Raw genomic sequence first — 22,443 nt, 5'->3', positions numbered from 1 at the left:
TAGGGTTTCTTATTATTACTATTTTTAATTATTTCACCTCTTCAAGTAATCAAATATTACTATTTTGTATGTTGTTAAGCACAAAACAACATAATAGGATAAAATTTCTTCGCTCAATTTTAGCCTTATAACTTTTTTATTTTCAAGTTTGTTGATTCAGGTGAGAGATGGGCTCCTGATTCAAGGATCTCTGGTTCAGTTTCCATTACTACCAAACTTGATCGTCTGACCATTGTTATGCTGCATTAATTTGATGCATTCTTTCATGTTTTACAATATTTCAAAATAATTTACATAAATAGACTAGCAATTTACACAAGACTTGGAAAAGTTAATTAATGCATTCAAAAATTTAATAAACATTTCTTTTTAACACTTTTCAATTGTTTTGTATAAAAAAAGTACTTAAATTTGCTTTTTATATATTATTAGCAACTTTTATAGCAAAATATTGTGAATTACAAGAATGAAAACAATGTGCAAAATAATGAGATATGTGTATTTGTACATTTTAAAAATATTTCTAACCTATAGATAATTTCTTTTTTGTACATTTATAGACAATCCCTAAAACCTAAATTCCCCCTTCTGTATCACAAATGAAGAGGCTAAAATTCTAATGAATTATCAATTGTAAGTTGAGATATGATTATATTTGTATAACAATCGACCATCAATTATTATAATAAGCAACCAACAGAGCACTTCTCCATACACTTTTCACACTTGTTAGCTCTCCTTGCCTCATTCACTGTTAACCCCATACACTACTTAGTAATATTGTCCCATCTGCTCCTCTCCCTAATTAAATGTATGGCAGTACTTGAAGCTAACAACTGGTGTTTATGTATTCTGTAAGTCAAGTATGCTCTGTTCTTTCTTTTAATGTTACTTTCATTAACAGTATTTGGTTAGGATGTTTAATATATTTCTTTCTTTTATTTCTATTATTATACTTTTATTTTAAAGATTATTTTGCAATGTTATTTTAATATATGGAGTTGCAACTATTACTTATCATCTAAGCTGGTTGAAACTCATCAGACATTACCGGGTTTATCACCAAAAGTAAACATTCTCCTACATTGAAAATGTATTTCCTGATAGATTCTTACCTCCTTTCACATAATAGTTTTCCTTGATTTGTGATGCCCTCTATATGTGCAATTTTCACTCACCACTAGCCTTGATGCTCCCACCTACTGTTACGTGTTTGCACGTAGTATAGCTGTGCTGTAGCATGCAACAATCCTCCACCAATAGGAGTGTGACACACCATCATAATGCAGCTGACTCCCTCTATACTCTAGAGTACTATGATCACTTTGAGATTAGGCAGAAAAGATGCACTAGAAGTGGGGAGAATGGGTGGGATGTGTGAGAGAATATAAGTATCTATCAGATATAAATTTTCAGTCTAGGAAAATATTAACTTCCGATATGATAATTTACCTCCATTCATATAATAGCTAGAATCCCACACTGAAATGGTGGAGGGACCAGTGCAAAAGATACCTAGACAAGTACTGTTTGGAAGGCACCCAAAGAAAATCCATGGAGTTGATACACTAATGTATAGGGTCACGCCAATGGGACCCCATCTGTACCAGGTATATTCTTTACCCATTGTAAAAACACATGTCGCTAAGTCAGTCAGTAAAGACATTTGTCTAATTTGTAACTGGACCCACCAGATGGTGTAGAGTGGTTAGAGCACATCAGACCTTATTTGGTGGATCAATTCCAGTCTAAAACCAGGCAGCATCAGGTATGTGTCTTCCAGCCCACAGTAGGAGAAAGGTCCCAACTGTCTTCATGGATCATGACCAGATTCCATTATACCACAAGTAGAAAATAATCCAATGCCCAACAAACAGCCAAGAGCTCCAAAAGATTGATGTGTTGGATAGATTTTACCACCAACCATTTATTTCCTGAGAATCCAAATATGCTCTCTATCCTGTCAGAGATGCATCAGTAAAGAGATGAAGAGGAGGGAGAAGAATGCCAGCCAAGGTGTTGTTGTTGTTGAGCCACCAGACAAAGTCAACTTGGAGGGTGGAAGGAAGAAAAATAGAGGAGTCCAAGAGATCCAGAGCAAGATTCCATTAATCAGGCAACAACCATTGAAGATAATTCATGTCCGCATGACCCCAAGGGACAGAGGATTCCTTGGAAGTCCAGGTCCCCAAAATAGAGAGAGAACCTCTTGGGCAATAATTCCTGGCTTTGGATACCAAAAGCCCCATATTCCTCAAATGTAGAGGAGAAGGCTGAGCCCTACTGAGGTAGGAGTTGAAAGAAAAACCCAGATGAATAAGATACTGAGTGGAGGTAAGGCTTAAAGTTGCCAAAAAGTCAAAGTGAACACAAAATGCAATGTAATGATCAAAAATAATTGTGAATGCCAAACTGAGAAGTGATCATAGTACTCTTAAGAGTATAGAGGGTGTCAGCTGCACTAAGAGGGCATATTGCACTTCTATTTGTGGAGGGTTGTTGAATGCTACAGTGCAGCTATACCATGGGTAAACACAGGAGAGTAGGTGGGAGCATCAAGACTAGTAGCGAGTGAAAACTGTGCATATAGAAGCCAACAAAAATCGAGGAAAGCTATTATGTGTGGTATCATATTGGAAATATTGCTAACAGTAAGAACACCTAACTGACAAAACAACACATTCTTACCATTGTAAGTATGAACATAACAAAAAATATGTAATTTGCTATATTCATCACCAATTTTATTTTATTATCTAACTATATGTAGCTTACTCTGATCAGAAGTTAATGTTAATTCCTCTTACACAGCCCTCCAGTAACCATGCCAAACATGAAGTTTGCTCAGTCAAAGCTGTTGAAACATGACCAAAGTAATTTCAACTTTATTTTCAGTAAAATTTTAATTTTTTTTTCTGTTACTTTCTCTACCATGAGTAGGACAATACAAGGATGCTCTTGCTCTGCATGTTCTCCAAAGCCAATTGTTGTGATACATTTGTCATCTGTTCTCCCAATACTGACATAGCAATGCTACATTGTCATTGGTACATGCAAACTGTTCTTTCTTACTTGATCTGGAGTAAAGAAAAGGTATGCTGTCATCCATGATACTGTTTCATATATAGGCAAAGAAGCCTATAAATATCTACCAGCACTTCACACTTTGACAGCATGAGACTCAATAAGTAGTTTATCAGAAATCATGGTAAAAAGAAAATCCTTGCCACCATCAAAGCTCTTCATAAAGACTTAGGTCTTTTGCTGAATGTAGTCTATGACACATTCAACATAAATCATAATGTTTTACTAGCTGAAAGACTCTTCTTAAGCAAGTTGTATTGTATGGTCAGCATTATGAAAATCTAGATGATTTGTGTCACTTTTTATTCACAAAGAAAGTGTTTGACAGTATCAAGCTCCCACCAACAAATTGTTGGGTTGATATACACATTCAAATGGCACACTTTCAAACATTTTTCCAGATACATACACTGCAGCCCATTTTTCATCTACCAACTCCAGTTACTAGACATTGGGAATGTGATGATTATGGCTCTCTTGTACTAGGCTTTGTCAAAGCTGAAGCAGCACCAAATTCAATTGCATGATTATTTGTGTGTGACTATCAAAGTGATGTTATGGTCAATGCTGCTGTAAGAAACATGGGATGCAGTGCACTAAGGCCTGAAAGCATAACAGTGATCATGCAAATTTACAAGTAAAAGAGGATGAACTGGATTCTGATCCTGATTCTAAAAGGAACTAGATGATTTTATAACAAATTGGGATGTGGTTAGACATTTCATTGAAAATAAAATATTTGCTGAATAACGAATGTTTCGAAGCTATTAAAGTTGAATTTTATAAAAATTGTGCAGAATGTATTAAAGGAACTGGATATTATAGACAGCTTAAGAAAATACTAGATAACCAAAAATGGATATGAAATGGTTGAACTAACAAGATTGCCAAATATGGAGTAAAAGAGAGCAATATAATTTTTATAAGTAGACAGACATTCCAGACTTTAAGATGAGAAAGAGAAACTGGCGGTTCTTCTTATCAGTGTCAAGCAGTCAAGATTTAGCTAGAGAAAACAAGGAAGTTCACAATATTGGATACCATGGCAAAAGGAAGTAACATTTAAAAAAAAGAGATAACAGAATTTATAACCGGAAGCAACAAGTGGAAGAATATATGTAAAAGGCACATACAAAGCTGGAGTAATGCAGCTTTATTTTGGAGTTAAATGGCTTGAATACTAATGTGTATTTCAGCAAATGAATAAGAAGTAATCCTGTTATGCCGAGACCAACCAATCAACATTTGGTTGTGGTTTTGTTTTCAATAGAAGACAGCAAAAATACCAGTCAGAAGGGAAAAAATCACTTGCAAAAGTTATATAGAACTTGCTTGAGAATAATAATAATTATATAGATTTTTACATATTAAAAAGATATGATTCTAGACAAAAGAGCAAATTTTCTTCAGCAATTTCCATGAGCAGATTGCTGCTGAGACTTTTGTTGAAGTTCCAGACTAATGAGATGGCTGTCTTGCAAAGTATTGAGAGCATGCATCACATAAACTCTCTACAAGTTTATGATTGATATCTCTAGTCTAATAACGTAATTTGATTACTGATGTATTATAACTGAGAAAATCTCAAGAATTAATTTAATTGAAGATTTAATGGCATTAATTGAAGTATAACTATTTCTGATGGTTCAACTAGAAGTAAGTTAATCAATAACTTATTAGATGTTGTTCAGATATTGATGAATATTTGAGCAATTGATTAATGAACAGAATAATGTTAAAGGAATTGATTTTGATGACTTTGATACAGATACATTTCTAAGTATGTTGAATTAAATGTCTTTTGTGTTGTTACATAGATTCTGAGTGAATTTCTTTATTCCGAGTGTAATTCTACTTGAGTTCGTAATGAGCCAACCTACAATTGCATAACCTAGAATTAAATAAATTTCATTTGTAACTCATGTTAACTCAAACCCAAATGGCTGTCATACAAAAACACCCATTACAAAACTATTCTTATTCATGAGCAATACTTATAATTATAGCCAATGTTCAAGTTCAAGTAGTGTTCCTTTAGGGTCTTTCCATGTCAAGCATTTCCCAGCCTAAAGAGCCCAATCCCAGCTTGACAATTATTTGATTAATGTTGCACATCTACTCAAATCAACTAATTGTAATGAATAAATCCCATTATATACAAATAATATTACATCATTCAACTAAATTAAACCACTACATCAACAAAGAGCTACTGGAAGGTATACCCCCATCTTTCAGCAGTTTTTTAAGCTCACTCCAGTGTAAAGTTTATCTTTTAAAATATTATTTCTAACTACCTTTATCCTTGTTAGTTTAAGTATCTTAGTTCAGTTAATTCAAACTCAAATAATGCACATAGAAAAACTTAGAAGTCCCTCACAAGGGAAGGATGTGCCAAATCTTAACCCCCTCGTGAAATTTCTCTAACAACCCTAATTTTAGTACTGCCACTCATTGGCATTTGAAGTCCCATAATTATTTGTTGACTAATATCTATTCCATTTCCCAAAACTTTTATACTGTGAAGTAAACAAAACTAATTTCTAGAGCCATCATTAATCATCAGTTCCCTAACTACCTAAGTTCCAGTTAAGACAGTTTTATTCTTCAGAATTATTGACTTATGGAATGAGTTGCCAACACCAATAATAGTTATACAGACACCACTTTACAAGATTTGAAGATGGAGGAATTGATCGTTTCTTGCAATAATAAAGGGTGTAAGTTTTTACTCTTTTCAAGAGTGATCATGCAGACAGCATTGAAGTACCACCTGGTCCTTTATTATCCGAATGTTAATATTATAGTTATACTATAGCAACTTCAAATTGTAACAGTCATTGCTGGTAGGCCTATTCAGTTTACAATAAATAAATAACAGCGGGACTTTCTGCTTATTCAAATGTTGCTTTCAATTATTATTAATTTCTGACATGAAATAAGACGTTATAAGTTATTTATTATAACCAAGTTCCGTAACCTTGTAATAACGACAGTATTCGTTTTAGTATTAAATTATGTATTAACGTCATTCACTCATAGTCATTGTTACTTATTCAGTTATTGTTAGTAAATAACTTAAGTAGGCCATTATTATCGTGTTGCTACTGAACACTGAAATAAAAATAATACTGCTATTACTAGTTAAGTACTATATACTATTACTACTAATATAGACTATAGGTTCGCAGTTCGCACTCAGTAGACAGAATAGTAGTCTATTCGAAATTAACTTAAAACTTAAGTTTCACTTTGTTACGTTACTCGTTAGACCTAGTACTACTGATTAACTATAAATACAGTACCACAGAATACCCTAACTTAGACATTACGATCTATAAATTACCTACAGGTTAATCGTTCTGTTTATTGTTAACGATAGAAGGTTATTGCTTTGAGCCATATATTTTCCTGTAAATTGGCTTTGAGTATTTCCCTTTGGCCAACCTGCCGCAGAGCCTCTTCCGTGTGTCGCCATGATTGTTAAAAGTAGGAAAAGGTGAACAAAAAAAGGTGGTAAATTTTATATATTTTTAACGTAAAAATATTTTTAATGTGACTTAAATCTGTAATTTCAATTTGATGTAAAGAAATAAATTATAATTTCTTTCGAGTTTATTAGTATTTTATGTATATTTCATTTTATTGTAGTTAATCAGTAATTAAAAAAATGCATTCCCCGTCTTAAACTGTCAAAATGCCGCATGCAAGGCTTCACACCGAAACATGGCAACACCTGGGATCTAAACTAAATAATAAATTAAACGTAAATAGACTTATTGTAGGTTTATACTGCTAATTACTAGTACTTATATGGTACTACAAGTACAACCTAAAATAAGTATTGGAAATGTCTGGGTTTACAGAAGCTGCTTTAGAAAAAAAACTAGCAGAATTGAATAGTTCTCAGCAGAGTATCCAAACTCTGTCACTGTGGCTAATCCATCATAGAAAGCATCATAAAACAATTATCCAAGTTTGGTTTCGTGAACTTAAAAAAGGTAAGAAACTGGCCTGTTTAATTTTGAACCTCTTAGTATTAATGGTCTTCTGGGAGTTTATACACATTTCGTTAAAGTAGAACAAAATAAATTCAGTTTTGTTTGTTCCTGTTGTGAATAAATACAGTTTTGTTGTTTGAAAAGTGAAGGCACCCTATGACTGATCTTATTTTATTTTGTTTTATTTAAATGTGATAAAGTAGGCATATAAAGTCACTGCATGATGCTTTTGTCATAAGTTCATAACTATGATTTGTCAGGGATAGTTTGCAATGAAATAGCTCATATATGGATCACCAATTGGATGTTTATCTTAGGTTACATTCACTTGTCTGGGTTTATTCTTAATAACTATGTACATTTGTCTTATATTAATAATTTTCAAGGTAAAAGTGTTTTTTATAAAATCTTCTGGTATCCTCAATAGTACTTGTGAAATATTTCATGCTTTTCAGAGTACTTCTCATTTACATGGGTTAGCATGTATGGTTTATTAAATACAAGATCACTAAACATTTATAAAATGATTGAACAATTTACAACCTTTTTCATCATTGTCCATTTTCCAGCACATGATGCTTACCAGTGCAAAAGTGAGTGAGGATGCATGAAATTGTAAGGAAGCACCTTAAGACAAAATGCTTCAGATGAACAATATTTCCCACAGTCTTGTGCCCATACCTTTAAAACAGAAATTAAAGAAAACAAAGTAAATTTAATTTCACAATAGCAAGTTTAATTTTGTAAACATATTGGAATAAATTTATCGAAGTAAATTTGGTTATTCTGAGGGATTTGCAATTGTGAGACAGGTATGTCAGAAAATTTTACCATGCCATTCTGCAGTAATTTTTTCTGATTGCTAATAAAAAAATATTGAATTCAAGATGTGAAATTATAAAAGTGCATTGGAATATAACTACAGAGGTAATGTTTAGTTATTTTAAAGCATTTTCAATTTTTTAAGCAGTTGTAAAACATATGCTAGAAAATCTTTTGCCTTTTTTGTGACATCATTATTTTTTATTGTAATTAACAACTATTTTTTCTTGAGCAGCAAAACCAAACCGGAAGTTGACAATGATGTATTTAGCTAATGATGTGATACAAAATAGCAAGAAGAAAGGACCAGAATTTTCAAAAGAATTTTTATCTGTTCTCTGTAAAGCTTTTCATAATGTGACTCTGTGAGTAATCCAAGTACTTAAAAATATTATTTGTTGGTTCCCATTATCTTGTATCTAGTTTTCATTTACAAAGTAACAGTACACAACATTCGAAATCAGGGTTGGCTTACACAGATGCTCAATAAGGCACTATTTGTGGTAAATTATTAGATTTTTTTAGCAACAAGTGTTAAATTTATGTAACCACCAAATCAATTTAAATTTAGTTCCTCAGTAGTGTAACCAATTAGCAAGGTGGACATGTGTTGCAGCTTAAATTGACACTGCATCTGACAATGGTTTAGGGAGTTCAACTAGTTGTAGTGCTTCGTTTTTAAGTTGTGAAAGAACATTTGTGATAAAATATAACCACCCAGTACATGTTTCAAGTATACAATAAATTTATGTTTCGTAAGTTTATACACAAAATTGTGAAGCATTAGGACTTTTTTCTTAGTTGTTATGACAAATGTTGTTATTAGTAGTGGTTTGAAATAAGCCTTTTTATTAACTTTGTTCTTGTTATTACCAATTTGTTTTGTTCTCATAAGAAATAACCATAAGCCATTGTCAAAAGGCCATTTGACCCATGGAGGTAACCCCTCAATCAAATTTGTAGCACATTGCATCTAAACTTCCAAAGTTGAAGTATACTACTCATAAACTTCAAGCTATTATTTTCAATCTTTTCGTTTGACTACTGAAATATATCAGTCATGAAAGTATTTAAGTTCCTAAATTTTAAACACTGGATAGTTTCTGCACTTTAAGAAACACAAGACTAAAATTTTTAGCTTCTCCTTGAAGCTTAAATGGCTTCAACCTAATATCATTCTAGTAACCCATCTCTTTATACTTTCAACATGTTGATAAAACATTTTTTAGTTTTGAGAAATGTAAAGTTATGCTCTTAGTGTAAAAAATATTGAGAATGGACTTGCATCTATTGGGAAAACCTAATTGATGTTTCAGAAATGATACTCATATCTCTGCATAACAAATGGCTGAATTGATTTTTTGTAAAGATAAATGTCTTGAATGAATCACCTCTACCCATTTTAATATGTATTGCACCAGCCTATAGTGTAATTATCATTAGACTATAGCCCTCCACCAGTAGGAAGATGAAACATCCTCCTTTTGCAGTAATCCCCATGAACACTAACATTTGAACAAAGGTGCATTCTTTCCTTGTCAATGCTTATCTTTAGACATGCTTTAAATTGCATCTTTTTTTTATAAACTTTAGCAGGATTTTGTGCGTGACTTTTGATCTTTTATTTTCAGTTTAACTTTATTGTACCAACTTATCTTGGTTGTACTCTCATGCTTTTATTGTGAGTTTGCTTTCTTTCTATTCACACAATAATAAAAAAATGTTTTTGTTAATTTTTTCATTTGACCATTAATTCTTAGATCCACATTTCTGCTACTTCCTGAGTTCCAGACATTCCATTTAAGGACTGTAGTTTTAATGGTGACTGGAGACACTCTTGACAGCCAATGATGTTATTGTCATTAAATATCAGATGGTTGGTTCTCTTCTGCTTTCTTTATCTCAGTCCCAGGGTTCTCATCCTTCTGCTTCTGTTACTTCCACTGAGCCTGCCTCATTGTTTGACAACCTCAATCAGCTGTTCTCACTGCCTCACTTTGTTTCTTGTTCTTCTCTTTCTGATGAGTAACAGGTACCTCCACAAACATTATTTGCTGCTTTGGTTTCTCAGGTTTGTGACACTCTTTCTCCGATTGTTTTTTATGAGTCTTGGGTTGTATTACTCCATAATTCTCCTTATTCTGATTATCTTTTCTTTTCCCTTCCAGGACATTTGTCTTTGTGCTGATACTTTTTTGCCACAACTTTACACTGACCTGCATCACCCTTGCCCTTCCTGCCTTTGTTATACTTATTCTATGGCCTATCATCACAATCCATGTACTATTTTCAATTCTCAGTCTCTCCTTCCTGCTTGAGATTTCCCCTTTCTTCTTTGTCTCTTTCTCAGCCTCAATCTTTTGGTCTTCATCTTGCTCTTACCAACTTATATTTGTCTAAATTTCACCTTCTATCCAAGGCTTTCCATCACGATTCCAACAGTTTCAAGAGAAATACTTATTCTTATCTGTTCTCAAACATGACTTCTTGTTCTTAGCATTTGCATAACTGGGATGCATTACTTTCACGTGTTCTGCTTCCTCAGTCTTGTCTATGGAACATCTGTCTTGCTCATTTTCTTAGTACTGAAGTCTTTGGAAAAGTTACTTACACCTTGGAAACTCATGCTGAGGCTGCTTATCGTTTTTGGTTTCTGCATTCCTGATCCTAAAGTCCATCAACAGGAGTCACATTGGGTTACCCTTTCTCATATTCTTTGTCCCATTGCTCTGTTTTGATGTCCTCTTCTTACAGGACTAGCCATAAAAGATCATGGAGATGACTTGCTAGAGCAGATGCCTCTTGGCTCCTGTCCATTAGGATTTTAGTTCTCTCTCTTTACACACTTGTGGGTTCCATTTGTCAGCAATCTTTGAATCACATAGGTGCTTTCTCATGGCCTGTACTTGTGTTTCTATACTCAACCTACCTTTTCTTCTACATCTGTTTTCTTTCCACCCCCACCAACCAAATTTCTGTATTCCTTCAGGACTTCTCTACAGGCTATCCATGAGCTATGTTCGCCACCCCCTCAGGATTTCTATTCTCATCATTCTCTTTTTGTATTTGTCATTTACAAAAATACCAGAGATTGATACACTGTCATTAATCTTTCATCTTGAATCACCTTAATACAAGATGGGTGGCTTTCTCAGTCTGAGGTGAGTATTCCCTCCTAGGTTGTGAATAACCAAATTCAGTGTTACAGATGCCTTACTCAACATCACAATTTGTCTGTCCATCTGTTGATTTTTTTCTGGTTTGTTCACAACCATCAAGTTTATCTGTTCTAAGCCCTTCCCTTTGGGTTAGCCATGATTCCATATGTTTTCAGTTGGATAATGAGAGCATTTGCATGGCTGATGCACTTCTTAGGTCTCCTCTTCAATTATTATATAGATAACTGGCTTTTTCTTGTTCAGTCAAGCTCTGCAACAACAAATGTCCTTCTCTTTTGGGAGGCATCTCGTTTGGGTTGGGTGGTTAAATGTTCCAAATCCACCTTCACTCACACTCAGTATTTAGTTCATCAGGGGTTTTTCAATTTGCATGTGAGGTGGTCTCAGCCCTCTCCTTTATATCTTTGCTTCATGGAATTTTGATTTCCAAGGCTCTCATGTCATTTTCCTGTGTGAGAGATTCTTTCAACTTTGTGGACTCTGGCTCTGTTTGAGTCTCTTGTTCTCTTCATGTGCAGTCATATGCATCCCCTTCATTTCACCCAGACCAATTAATGGAATATGTTCAGGGATTCTCTATCATTTCCTGTGACTTTCCTCCATCTCTTTACCTCTTGCTGTCATGGTGGCTCAATCTTTCTTACATTACACTGTGTGTCCTTCTTCTTCCTCCTCCTTGCAAGATGTCCATCTCTTCACTGATGCCTCTTTTTCCAGGTGAGAGGGATTCTGGACACCTACACCCTTTCAAGAGTTTAGTCTACAGAAGATTAATCTTTACTTATGAATATCATAGAGCTGTTGATTGCTCAGCATGCTTGCCAGCATCTTCAGTCATAGTTGTCTGGTCGTCTCTTAATGATTCATTCAGATAATTTCATGATCATGTCTTATATATATCACTCAACAGAGTAACAATTGTTCTCAGAACTTCCAGCGGTAAGTCTTCAGGTTTACAATGTTAAAATCAGGGGTTCGATTCCCCTCGGTGGACACAGAAGATAACTGATGTGGCTTTGCTATAACAAAACACACTCAGAACCTCTGCTTTCTTACTCTGAAATATCAAATTCTTTCTTTGTGCATATCTTTTCCATCAACTGTTTCCTAGTGTTCTGTTCTTTAATGATGACACCTACTGCTGAGTTTTTCTCATTGTTTCTTTTTCACCAGCCCAATATTAATTTCCCTCTTATGCACCACTTGATGTCTAAGTAGAACCTTCCTTCCTTCCTTCATGACAGGGTTCACATCTTCAACTTCACATGTGGAATTTGTTCAATCCCTTGCACAACAATTGGGTTTTTCTCAGAAAGTAGTCTATTTTTCTGCGCCATTTTTGCTTAACTTTCAATCTTTCACTTTATCAGTATAAGTAAATAGTTTACTGCCACTGGTCCATTCACCACTCCCTTCCTCCAGGTCACCTACTTTTCCTTATCTCTTTCTTTATCTGGCTTTTTGACAGATGTTTATCCATGTCCATGGTTTTCAATTATATGGCAGATTTGTCTACAACCTTCTGTTTTGACCATTTCCCTTTCCTCTCTTTGATATTCACTGATCTATTTCATGTGTTTCTCTTCAATCATCCTCACCTGGTCATTCTTCTTCTGAACAGGTGCATTTGCTGTTCTTCAGGCACTTGAACTTTTAGCCACTTATCCATGTATTATCTTTCCTTAAAGCATATTTTCTCCTTCTTGCTTGCAGGAGATGATACTCTAACATTTAATGTTTTGGATGCTTCTTGTACACTTTATCAAAGCGATAAGTTGATTTTATTCCCAGACCATTCCTTTCTCCCCAAGACTTGAGCTGCCAGGAATGGTGATCAGATGTTTTGTTCTATCACTCTCCTTTCCATTTCTTCTTTATACAGTCATTCTGACCCCATTCATCTTGTGTGTCCTGTTTGGTGCTATCTTGCTCGAACTACTCCACTCTCTTGTCTTTTTTGCCATGAGATACTTCATCTTCTTGGAACTTGTCACCTAGTACTTTGACTGGTTGTGCTTATCAATTCATCTGATTTGCTCATTCTTCTTCAGGAGAGTATACCTTTCAACTTTATCAGATAACCTCCTGTCAGATTTGTCATATCATAGCTTCTCTCACCTTTCGTCAATATCATCCCTTGGATAAGATTCTGTAGGCCAGAATGTAAACAGTGCCTAATTACTTTTTTGTCCCATTACTTTCATCACATAGTAATTGCATCTGCATCTGAGTTTCGTCTCTCTCCAGTTGCCATTCTAGTTTATCCACCAAAGATTCTAGTGTGGTGAATAGTATTATTTGTTTTTGTTTTGTATTCTTTTTAATCACAATCTTTATACCTTAATTTATATCACCATGGGATGATGGAACCCAATGCATGTCATGGTGTTGCCTCACTGGGAATACTTGCCTCCCAAAATCTGCATTGAGTAGGGAAGAACAGAAAGTCTACCAACTGTGGAGATGAGGTTTTCCGTAAGCCTTCTTCAACAGTATGTATATATATTTTCTCTTCCAAGCCATTCTAACATGGGGAAAAGAAACATGACAGCACAATGTGTGACTGCCTACACACCTAGGTAGTTATTGCTGTCTTTAATAGCAGTAACCCATTACACATTCTCTTATGGGACCTAGGCAGATGATGATTTCTTTATTGGTCTGAGCACCTCTCCAGTGTTCTCTCCAATCTAAATTTATCCTTCCTGTTTTCTTGTAGTGGAGCAGAGGAAGAAACCTTGCTTCCCCACTCCCCAGCCATTGAGGAGGTCAGTATGAAGAGTTCCCCATTGGGACAGTGCATTCCCACTGTTATGAGATTGAGTGAACCTACCCCTCAATGGGAAGTAAGGCTAAGTTGTTCCTGATAGTGTAGTACAGACCACCTTACCATTATGAACCAAACCATTCCCAGTGGTTAGTCCAGCTGGATGAGTCATGAGTTCTCCTCAGGAAACAGGAATGTTCAAATGCTAGTTCTCCTGGGTTTTACTGTACTTTGAGAATGTGTTGCCCTTCTAATCAGGAATCAAGTCAGACTCCCAAAACACAGAGAAGTCACTTTTCCCTCCAGGTGCTAAGAGGGAGAAGTTTTTGAAAAGAGGGAGACTTCACATTTCTGTCTCAAATGCATTCACAACTTGAAAACACCATTTAATAAAAGAAATGTTGTTTAGGGGTTAATTAATTATTTCCATTATATGTGTGTTTGTGTGTATATATACTGTTTGAAGCATTAAATAATGAGGATTGTATTTTCTTTTTAATTTAAAAACGTTCTTCTTCAGAATCTAAAAAAATATTTTATTTCATTTTTACAATTTGAATCAATAAAATAATATATGATCATTCAAAATAATGTAAACTCATTTTCTAAATTCACTGCATTTTCATTTCCTTTCTTTTTTATTTTATTTTAATTTTTTTTCACATATGTTTTGAATGCCAGTCATTATTTGTAGTCTTTGCAGCATTTTCATGCCTGTAAGCATATGCATTCCTTTTTCATACATCTTTAAAAATTGAGCAGTACCAAAATCACTTGGTATCTTATACATATCAACTGAAGTCATTCGCATTCAAAACTTTGTGAAATGTTTTTGGTTTTTTATTCTCTAATCTTTCGTCAGCCCTTCATTTTAGACCAGAATTTGACTTAGATTTTCAAAAGGTTTTATGCCTAAACAATTTACTATAGTCATTCTGAGTGAATGAAGAATACCTTGTGGGCAGCAAAATAAAAGTTTTAACTTTATTGCATGCTTAAAATACAGTTAAACCTGTAAATTAATGTGTGAAAGCAATTTCAAATGATACCTCTTTATGGTACATACTTCACGTAATTAATGATTACCTCCTATGGCAAACAATCCAATCAAAAATATGGCAATCTGTGTGCTGAAAAAAAACACATGACTCCTTTCCCAATCATCATTAACACCCTTCTGTAATTCACTGATAATAATGAATCCAGTTTTGTCTATCAATGTAATATACTGTCATATTTGTTTCTGACACAGACTTTCAATTACCATCACTATGCATGTAATTAATAGTGACATATTTTCACTGGGGAGATCAGATTGAGTGAAGTGACTGGCTTATGCATACCAAGTTTTGAGAATATGGATAAGTCTCAGTAATTTGATTGGCTAATATAGAGAATTTGGAAACCAAGTATGTGGTGGTACTGTTTGTCGCTAGGTGATCCACAGCTAGAAAATGAAGGCAACTCAAATGTCGCATCAAGCGAAAATAAGAAAAGTTAGAACTTTAAAGTTGAATTTAAAGTCACTTTGCCTATTGGTAGAGGACTATAATGTAATGATGCTTACATCATAAGCTGGCACAATGCCTGTTAACATATGTAGGAGTAAGAGCTTTGTTCAAGTCGTGTTGCTTGGGCAAAAAATCTTTACAGCAGTAGATGAGATAATAGCCATTTGTTGTACAGAGATATGAGTATTTATCTGAAGTGCATTTTCAGGTAAGTTGCACATATGTATAAACTGAGTAGCCATATCAATAAAGATATTTTATTTTGTTTTTAGTTATTTTTAGTCAGTTTGTGACTTATCTAATAATACTAATTACAAAAATTATCTTTAAATTATTAATTATGATGTTTAAAAGTGACCCAGATGAAAAGACTATTGTTGGTGTTCAGAAAATTTTGAAAGTGTGGGAAGACAGAAATGTTTACAGTGGGAGTGACATTGAAGAATTCCGTAAAGCCACTCATCATACTGACCACATTGGGAATACTGGTAGGTGCTACTTAAAATACTAAGTAATTTTAGAATACTTGTTATCATTTCATTTTATAGTTCCCCACAATACTTTGAAGGAGAAACAAATCATGTTCTTAATTATATCTTGTATGTTAAAAGTAGTAAACACTGATGAATTACTTCACAGAGAGATTTCATATTATTAAACGTCATTGAACATTATTCGAGCAGTTGCTTTGCATCAAGCCTTAAATACCCCCTAATTAAATAGTATAAAACAAGCTGGATTACAAAGGATAAAAAACATACATTTATAAAAAATAATCACCCCCATCAAAAATAAAATTCTGTATCTCAGTGAGTAAATATAACAAAATTCAAGTCAGGTAGATTTAAGCCTGAAATACTACAAGGTTCTAAATGTCCATGACACGATGTAGAGTATGCATCAACTTATCCAGAATTCCCTATTCTCCCACCTTCCACGTAACTTATTGCACATGTATCAACAGAATGCTTTCTCACCATAATTCAGAATTTTTAATTGTTGTCATGATGATAAACCACATATCTCCTGGTTGTGTGTGTGTGTGTGTGTGTGAGGGGGGGGGTGAATATACTTCAGAGATAAGTAGTTGTTTAAGATTAAATTTAATTATAAAAATGAAAAATTCAAATCAGACAGACTTCCTTCTAAAGTACAAAAAAGCCAGAATACCCACATTGAAATGGAGGAGAGAACTGGAGATAGTCATAAGGACCACTGGTTCACCAAAAGTTGGACTCTAAGGCTGAAAAGTAACAGTCTAGACTCTAGACAACTACAAACTAAATTATGTGATCAAGTGAAGTTTGAGTAGAACAGAACCAGGGTAAAAGTCACTATACTATTTTATTTGTGTTTTATACTTGGTTGACTACAATTGACTTTGGAAGACCAACTTGCTTTCTATCATCCATTTTCTTGATGACATATGGTGTATCGTATTCCCTCCTACATATCTTTCTTTGCTATTTTAAATACAATTGTGTTAGAAATTTTATGCTTCCAATAACAGTTAGGTTCTAGCATGTTAGTCATCTGCTTCTGTAGAAACAGACTTACATCTGGTGAATCTCTAGTAGGAGATGAAGAATCTGGATCCTTTTCTTCAAAGCCTGGTTTTATTTTCTTGAGTGGAGGTTCTGTTTCTACATATATTTGATAAGAATTTAACCCATTAACATAAAAACATACTTGTATTCTGCCAACCCACATTAAAATTATTGTATTTTTAACTAACTGGAAATAAGAGAGTTATAAATTCCAAAATTTTTTAATTTGTTTTTAACATTCAATAAATACTTTTTATATTTATATGTGTTGTGTGTAATAACATGAGCTTTGCACAAGAAGTTAATTTTTGTAAATATATTAAAAATAACAAGGTAACTAATAAATGTCTACATGTGACTGTAATATGATCCAGTTTATTTCCATTCAAAAGAGTGGGAAAAATTCTATGATATTTGCACTTTATACCCATTTTATTCACTGTTTCCATAATTATTTCCAACACTGTATCTTTAAATGATGCATTCAGCTGGCAACATTCAACAATGGTAAGCTATCAACAACTGCACAACCAAATTTCTGTTCACACATTATGAAATGATAAGATCTAAACATGTTTACTCAGCACTTGGTTTACACTGTTATAGGTTATCATCAAACCATGTCATGCTAGCATAATGCCTATAAAAATACAGGTTGTCATACTATTCCCAGCAGTAATATGGTGAATGCACTCATGATTCTCAGGACATAAATTGCATATGACAAAAGTATAGAAATCAAAGTGTTGGCTGGTGAAAGCTAAAGGCTACTTTATGTAGCAGATAGATGCAAAATTCCGATATAGTAAATTACCTCCTCTCACATATATAGCTATTCTTGTTCAGTTCTGCCCTCTATATGCAAAAATTGTTTTGCATTCCACAAGCCGTGTACTCCCACATACCCAATGATTATTATGGTTAAACTGAGTCTCACATACAAATCATCATGCAACAACTCTCCACCAATAGGAGTGCGACACACCCTCCTGACACATGTGACTCCCTCTATTTGAGTCTACTGAACTATCATTTCTCATTAGGCAGTGCAATAGTCAAGACATGTTTTGTTTGTACTCTCATCATTCGTTTCTCTCTTTGATATTATCATTTGTATCTTTTACTACTGTTTTATTTTTTACAGTTTTCAGTGATAACTTACTTTAGATGTTGTTCTTTTCTATTTGAATAATTTTCAAATTTATATCATTTTATGTTGAATACCAAAGTTAATGTTACCACTACAGATATTCTTCAACCTGCTATCAGCAAAATTACACAGGCTTCAGGTCTGGGCAACAAGACTGAGGAATTGTTCTGCCTTAATTCATCAGCTGTTTGTGGTACTCCATTGTAAAGGACTCAATTGTAAAACGAGGAAGATTCAGAAATTGATGGAGGCGGGTCAAATCCATTACAGGATGCCAGTTTTTTTGGGTACCACAAACAGCCTAGAGTAAAAGCTTGGGGAAGAATGGCTGACAGGCTTATTAGCAATCTTACCATATAAACACCTTAGAGCTTCTGGTAGTACAATGAGCTTTTGATCACTTTCTTCCTACAGTCAGGAATTGACTTATCGTGATCCATTCCGACAGTTCTACAGTGGTAGCTTATATCAACCATTAAGGTGGCACCCTTTCTCATTCCCTTTGTGGTCAAACTTTAGATTTACTTTTTTAAGCCCACACGCTTGGGATAAGTCTCCAGGTATATCATATTCTGGATGTTTTCAACCTCATGGTGGATCATCTTTCTAAACCAGACAAAATATATCCCACAGAGTGGTCCCTCAGTCTTCAGGTTTTCCAGTGGCTATGCTCACAGTGGGGTACTCCTCAGCTGGATGCATTTGCCAATATTCTCATTTTTTTTGTCTCTGGTTCCTCATCCGTGAGCCCTAGCTGTTGATGCATTCAGCCAGGATTGGATCGACCAATACCTTTATCTTTATCCTCAATCTGTCTTCTTCCCTGGGTGATTTTGATCATCCATGCTCCTTACTGAATGGCACAACCCTGGGTTCCTCAACTACATAAACTCTGTACTGCCCCTCCATTGCCTCTTCCTCTCCCTCCATCCCTTCTACATCAACCTTTGTCACTGGTATTTCATCCAGCCCTTCTTATCCTCCATCTTTATGCCTGGCATTTATCTGGTCCATGGTGAGGATATCCAGATTATCTTGGCAGGTTGCTTTCTTTTTATCTTGTTCTGTTAGCCATTCCTCTTTGGTGGTTTATCAACACAAATGGAACATCTTCTGCCATTGGTCTTTGAATCTGGGTTTTTCTCCTTCTTGACCCACCATTCTTCTTATTACAGATTTCCTCACTTAGCTGTTCAGTCATGGAACTTTGGTCTCTTCCATCATTTGATATCGAGCAGCCTTATCCCACACCTTCAGTTTTTCCTGTTACCATTTTGTGTTTATCTCCCATACCTCTCCCTTTTGTTGCATTCCTTCTGGATTCATAAATCTCCTCATCAAGTGGTCCTTCCAGATTGGGATGTCAATGTGGTTCTTCATTGCCTTACACTACTTCCATTTGAACCTTCTTCGTCCTCCTGTTCTTTGTTTCACGTTTACCCTATGGTCTATTTCCTACTCATGTTAGCCTGTGGGCTTCATTGGTCTAATATGTTTGCCATTAACATCTCATGCACTCTGTACCATTCCACATGTTTTCCTTTATCTGGATCAGTTTTTCCTTCCCAAGAATTTTTGCAGCTTGTGAAGGTAATTCTTCCTTTTCTCTAATTTCACTTCCTCTCATCTTCCACTTTTATTCCTGATCCAGATAGGTTTCTATGTCTTGTACAAGCTCTTCATTGTTACATTGCCCATCCAATTTCCAAAAGGTGGTTCTCATTCCCACCTTTTTATCCCCTGTCAACATTCCTCTGTTCATGACCTTTCTCCTTCAACACTTACCATTTGGGTTTGGCTTTTATTGGTTTATTCCTTTTTATTGTCTCCTTCTTCCTAAAATCTGTTCCAGTTGTCATCACATCAGATCACGTACCTTACCTTTTCCTTGGCCTCTTACCTCCCTCATCCATTGGAGGAAATTCTTCATGTGAGCATATGGACAACTCCTCAAATCTTCATCTCCCACTATCTGCATTGGGTAGCTGTTTTCTTCCTTATCAGGGTACCATCTTCTACCTGTCACCATCTTTCAAGCTTTGGTGAGACTGTGACTGAGTAAGTTGTCTTTTTATATTCATTTTAATTTCTTTCAAAGCATGTCCCTTTTTTTAACTGTCAGGATCCTGTCCAGGTATACTTAATATATCACAAATATGCACTATACATCCATGATGCTATCATAAAATACATAAAATATTCCCATGGCCAACAATGCATACTATTGAGATGAGGTGTTCCACAAGATTGCTTGTAGGTTTTCCTCATGATATATTTGCTTTATTGATATGCCCATTCCAGCCCATACTAACCCATGGGCTTACATGGGTGAAGCAGAAGGGGATAGCTGCCCATCCCTGCCATTCCTTAGATTGAATAAATCAGGACAATCAGGATTTTCATGGTCACTCATTGCACTGTCTCTGCTGCATTTTATTCCTCTTGAGAGTGCAGTTGCATATGATTTATAGGAGCAATCCACTTCCATGCAGTGGTATCTGAAAGTTCGCATTGTGCTCCAATGCTATACGGCACTGTCTGAGGAGATGATGTTGCTTTGGAGTTGATCTGTCACATTGCAGTTCAACCCTTTGATTGGGATCCCTCATCCTACCATCACATGGATATTGGCTTCCCGGGACTAATTTTGGATTTAGAGCAGGACCAATAAATATATGTCCTCACATATGTGTTGCATGTGTTTTTCCTATTCCTCACTCAATTTGCCACTGGATCACACAAAACAAGGGAGTTTGTATTGAATGAAGTGATGGTTCTCCCTCTGGCACTCCTCTTCAAGGAGTTTTCCTGGCCTGAGGTTTCTGTGGTGCAGTGGGGTGGCTATCAGATTGAGTTTGAATATGATGTGACTTTCCACAGGGGCACATCTCTTACTGCTGTCATTTGGATGTCAATTCCTAGATGTATGGTTAGTTTTGGATGGTGCACATGTACCCATTTCATGGATCAGTTTGCACAATGTATACTGCCATTCTACTGCACATGGGGTGAAGACAGTGTGGACCCTCCTCCTACCATGGATTGGAGATTATATAACCAATACCACTTGGTTTGAACTGGAGATGACCTGCTGCTTACAGTCCATTGCACCCTAGTCACTCTACACCTTGGATCACATCCAGTTTCACTTTTCCCCACATTACCATTTGTAGAGGATTCATCTATAGCCTTTCTTCAATGAGATTGAGAGTATGATATCATATGGCTTGGATTCCAATCCAATCGTTTTATCTCCCTTTTTGATTATGCTCCTCCTTTTTTCCCCCAGTGTCTCTGACACCTTTTCACACTGGGCAAAGAGTATACCTAGTCCAGAAGTGATGTAGTCTCTTATGTATGATTCTGTTTTAAGAGGATCATCTGTATAAAGTATTCTTGGGATGCTTTCAAAGGTTGTTTTTTTATCTCTCACACTAGTCTTACCACCTCTTCAATGTGGGATTCTAGCTATATATGTGATAGGTGAGAGAAGGTAATGTATCGTATTAGAAGTTATAATTTTCCTATATTAAAATATATTTCCAATAGGTATTTATCTTCTTTCACACTTCCCACCTGTCCTCCCCTCTGAAAACAAGTGCTTCCTTTTTTGACTAAACTTGAAGTGATAGTTCAGTAGAATCGAATATAGGGAGTCACATGTGTCAGGAGGGTGTGTCACACTCCTATTGGTAAAGGGTTGTTGTGTGATTATTTGCATGCAAGACACGGTTGAACCACAATAATTGTGGGGTACGTGGGAGTGAAAGGCTTGTGGTATATGAAAACATTTCTGTATATAGAGGATAGCATTGAACAAGAATAACTATATATGTGTGTGTTGAGGTAAGTTCCTATCAAAAATATATTTCCAGTACAAGAAAATTATAACTTTCATCTTTCAGTAGGAATTGTATGGAAACAGAAAAGAGAACATGAACCTAATACTATTGATAATAGAAGGTGTTGAGGTAAAGTCCAAACTCTTCAACAGTGATATTAAGTAATTCCAGGTATGGTCTTTATGTGATATGTGACAATTCAGAATAGATCTTACCAACGACCTTACTGTAAGTACATGTGTAGCTGTTACCTCAGTGGATGTATAGCTGCTCAAAAACAACTTCTTTGGAGAGAGAACTAAACAAAAAGACTGAAATGGCCATCAGACTTTAACCCTATCGCCCCATATATCCTTTACATGGGGATGACACAAGATTTTAGCGTCTTACATTCAAAATTTTATTAAACTACTTTTCGTTTATGTTATATCAGTTCGTAAAGCTTAAAATTTTAGCTAACAACCCATATTTTAATAGTATATGAGTTTAAAGTTCTTAATTCGACAAGGCAATATTTAAAAAAATACCTGAACTTACCCC

General features: G+C 35.1%; 2 protein-coding genes across 2 annotated transcripts in view; one reads left to right on the top strand and one right to left on the bottom strand.

Moving 5' to 3' along the window:
* Nucleotides 1-6,590, bottom strand: part of LOC106467316 (cleavage and polyadenylation specificity factor subunit 5-like) — a 34,287-nt gene extending 27,697 nt beyond the window's left edge. The window contains exon 1 of the mRNA XM_013927661.2: nucleotides 6,435-6,590. Within this exon, the coding sequence (XP_013783115.1) occupies nucleotides 6,435-6,562 (128 nt within the window). The 5' untranslated portion in view covers nucleotides 6,563-6,590. The remainder of the gene's footprint in view (nucleotides 1-6,434) is intronic.
* Nucleotides 6,591-6,796: 206 nt separating this feature from the next.
* LOC106467318 (regulation of nuclear pre-mRNA domain-containing protein 1B-like) overlaps nucleotides 6,797-22,443 on the top strand; it is a 38,825-nt gene continuing 23,178 nt past the window's right edge. Inside the window, exons 1-3 of the mRNA XM_013927662.2 lie at nucleotides 6,797-7,085; nucleotides 8,143-8,272; nucleotides 15,719-15,852. Coding sequence (XP_013783116.1) covers nucleotides 6,935-7,085; nucleotides 8,143-8,272; nucleotides 15,719-15,852 — 415 coding nt within the window. The 5' untranslated portion in view covers nucleotides 6,797-6,934. The remainder of the gene's footprint in view (nucleotides 7,086-8,142; nucleotides 8,273-15,718; nucleotides 15,853-22,443) is intronic.

This window comes from Limulus polyphemus, unplaced genomic scaffold, assembly GCF_000517525.1.
Source record: "Limulus polyphemus unplaced genomic scaffold, Limulus_polyphemus-2.1.2 Scaffold2565, whole genome shotgun sequence".
Classification (NCBI taxonomy): Eukaryota; Metazoa; Arthropoda; class Merostomata; order Xiphosura; family Limulidae; genus Limulus; species Limulus polyphemus.
Note: the sequence above shows the minus strand (reverse complement) of the source record. Positions and strands in the feature narration are given on the sequence as shown.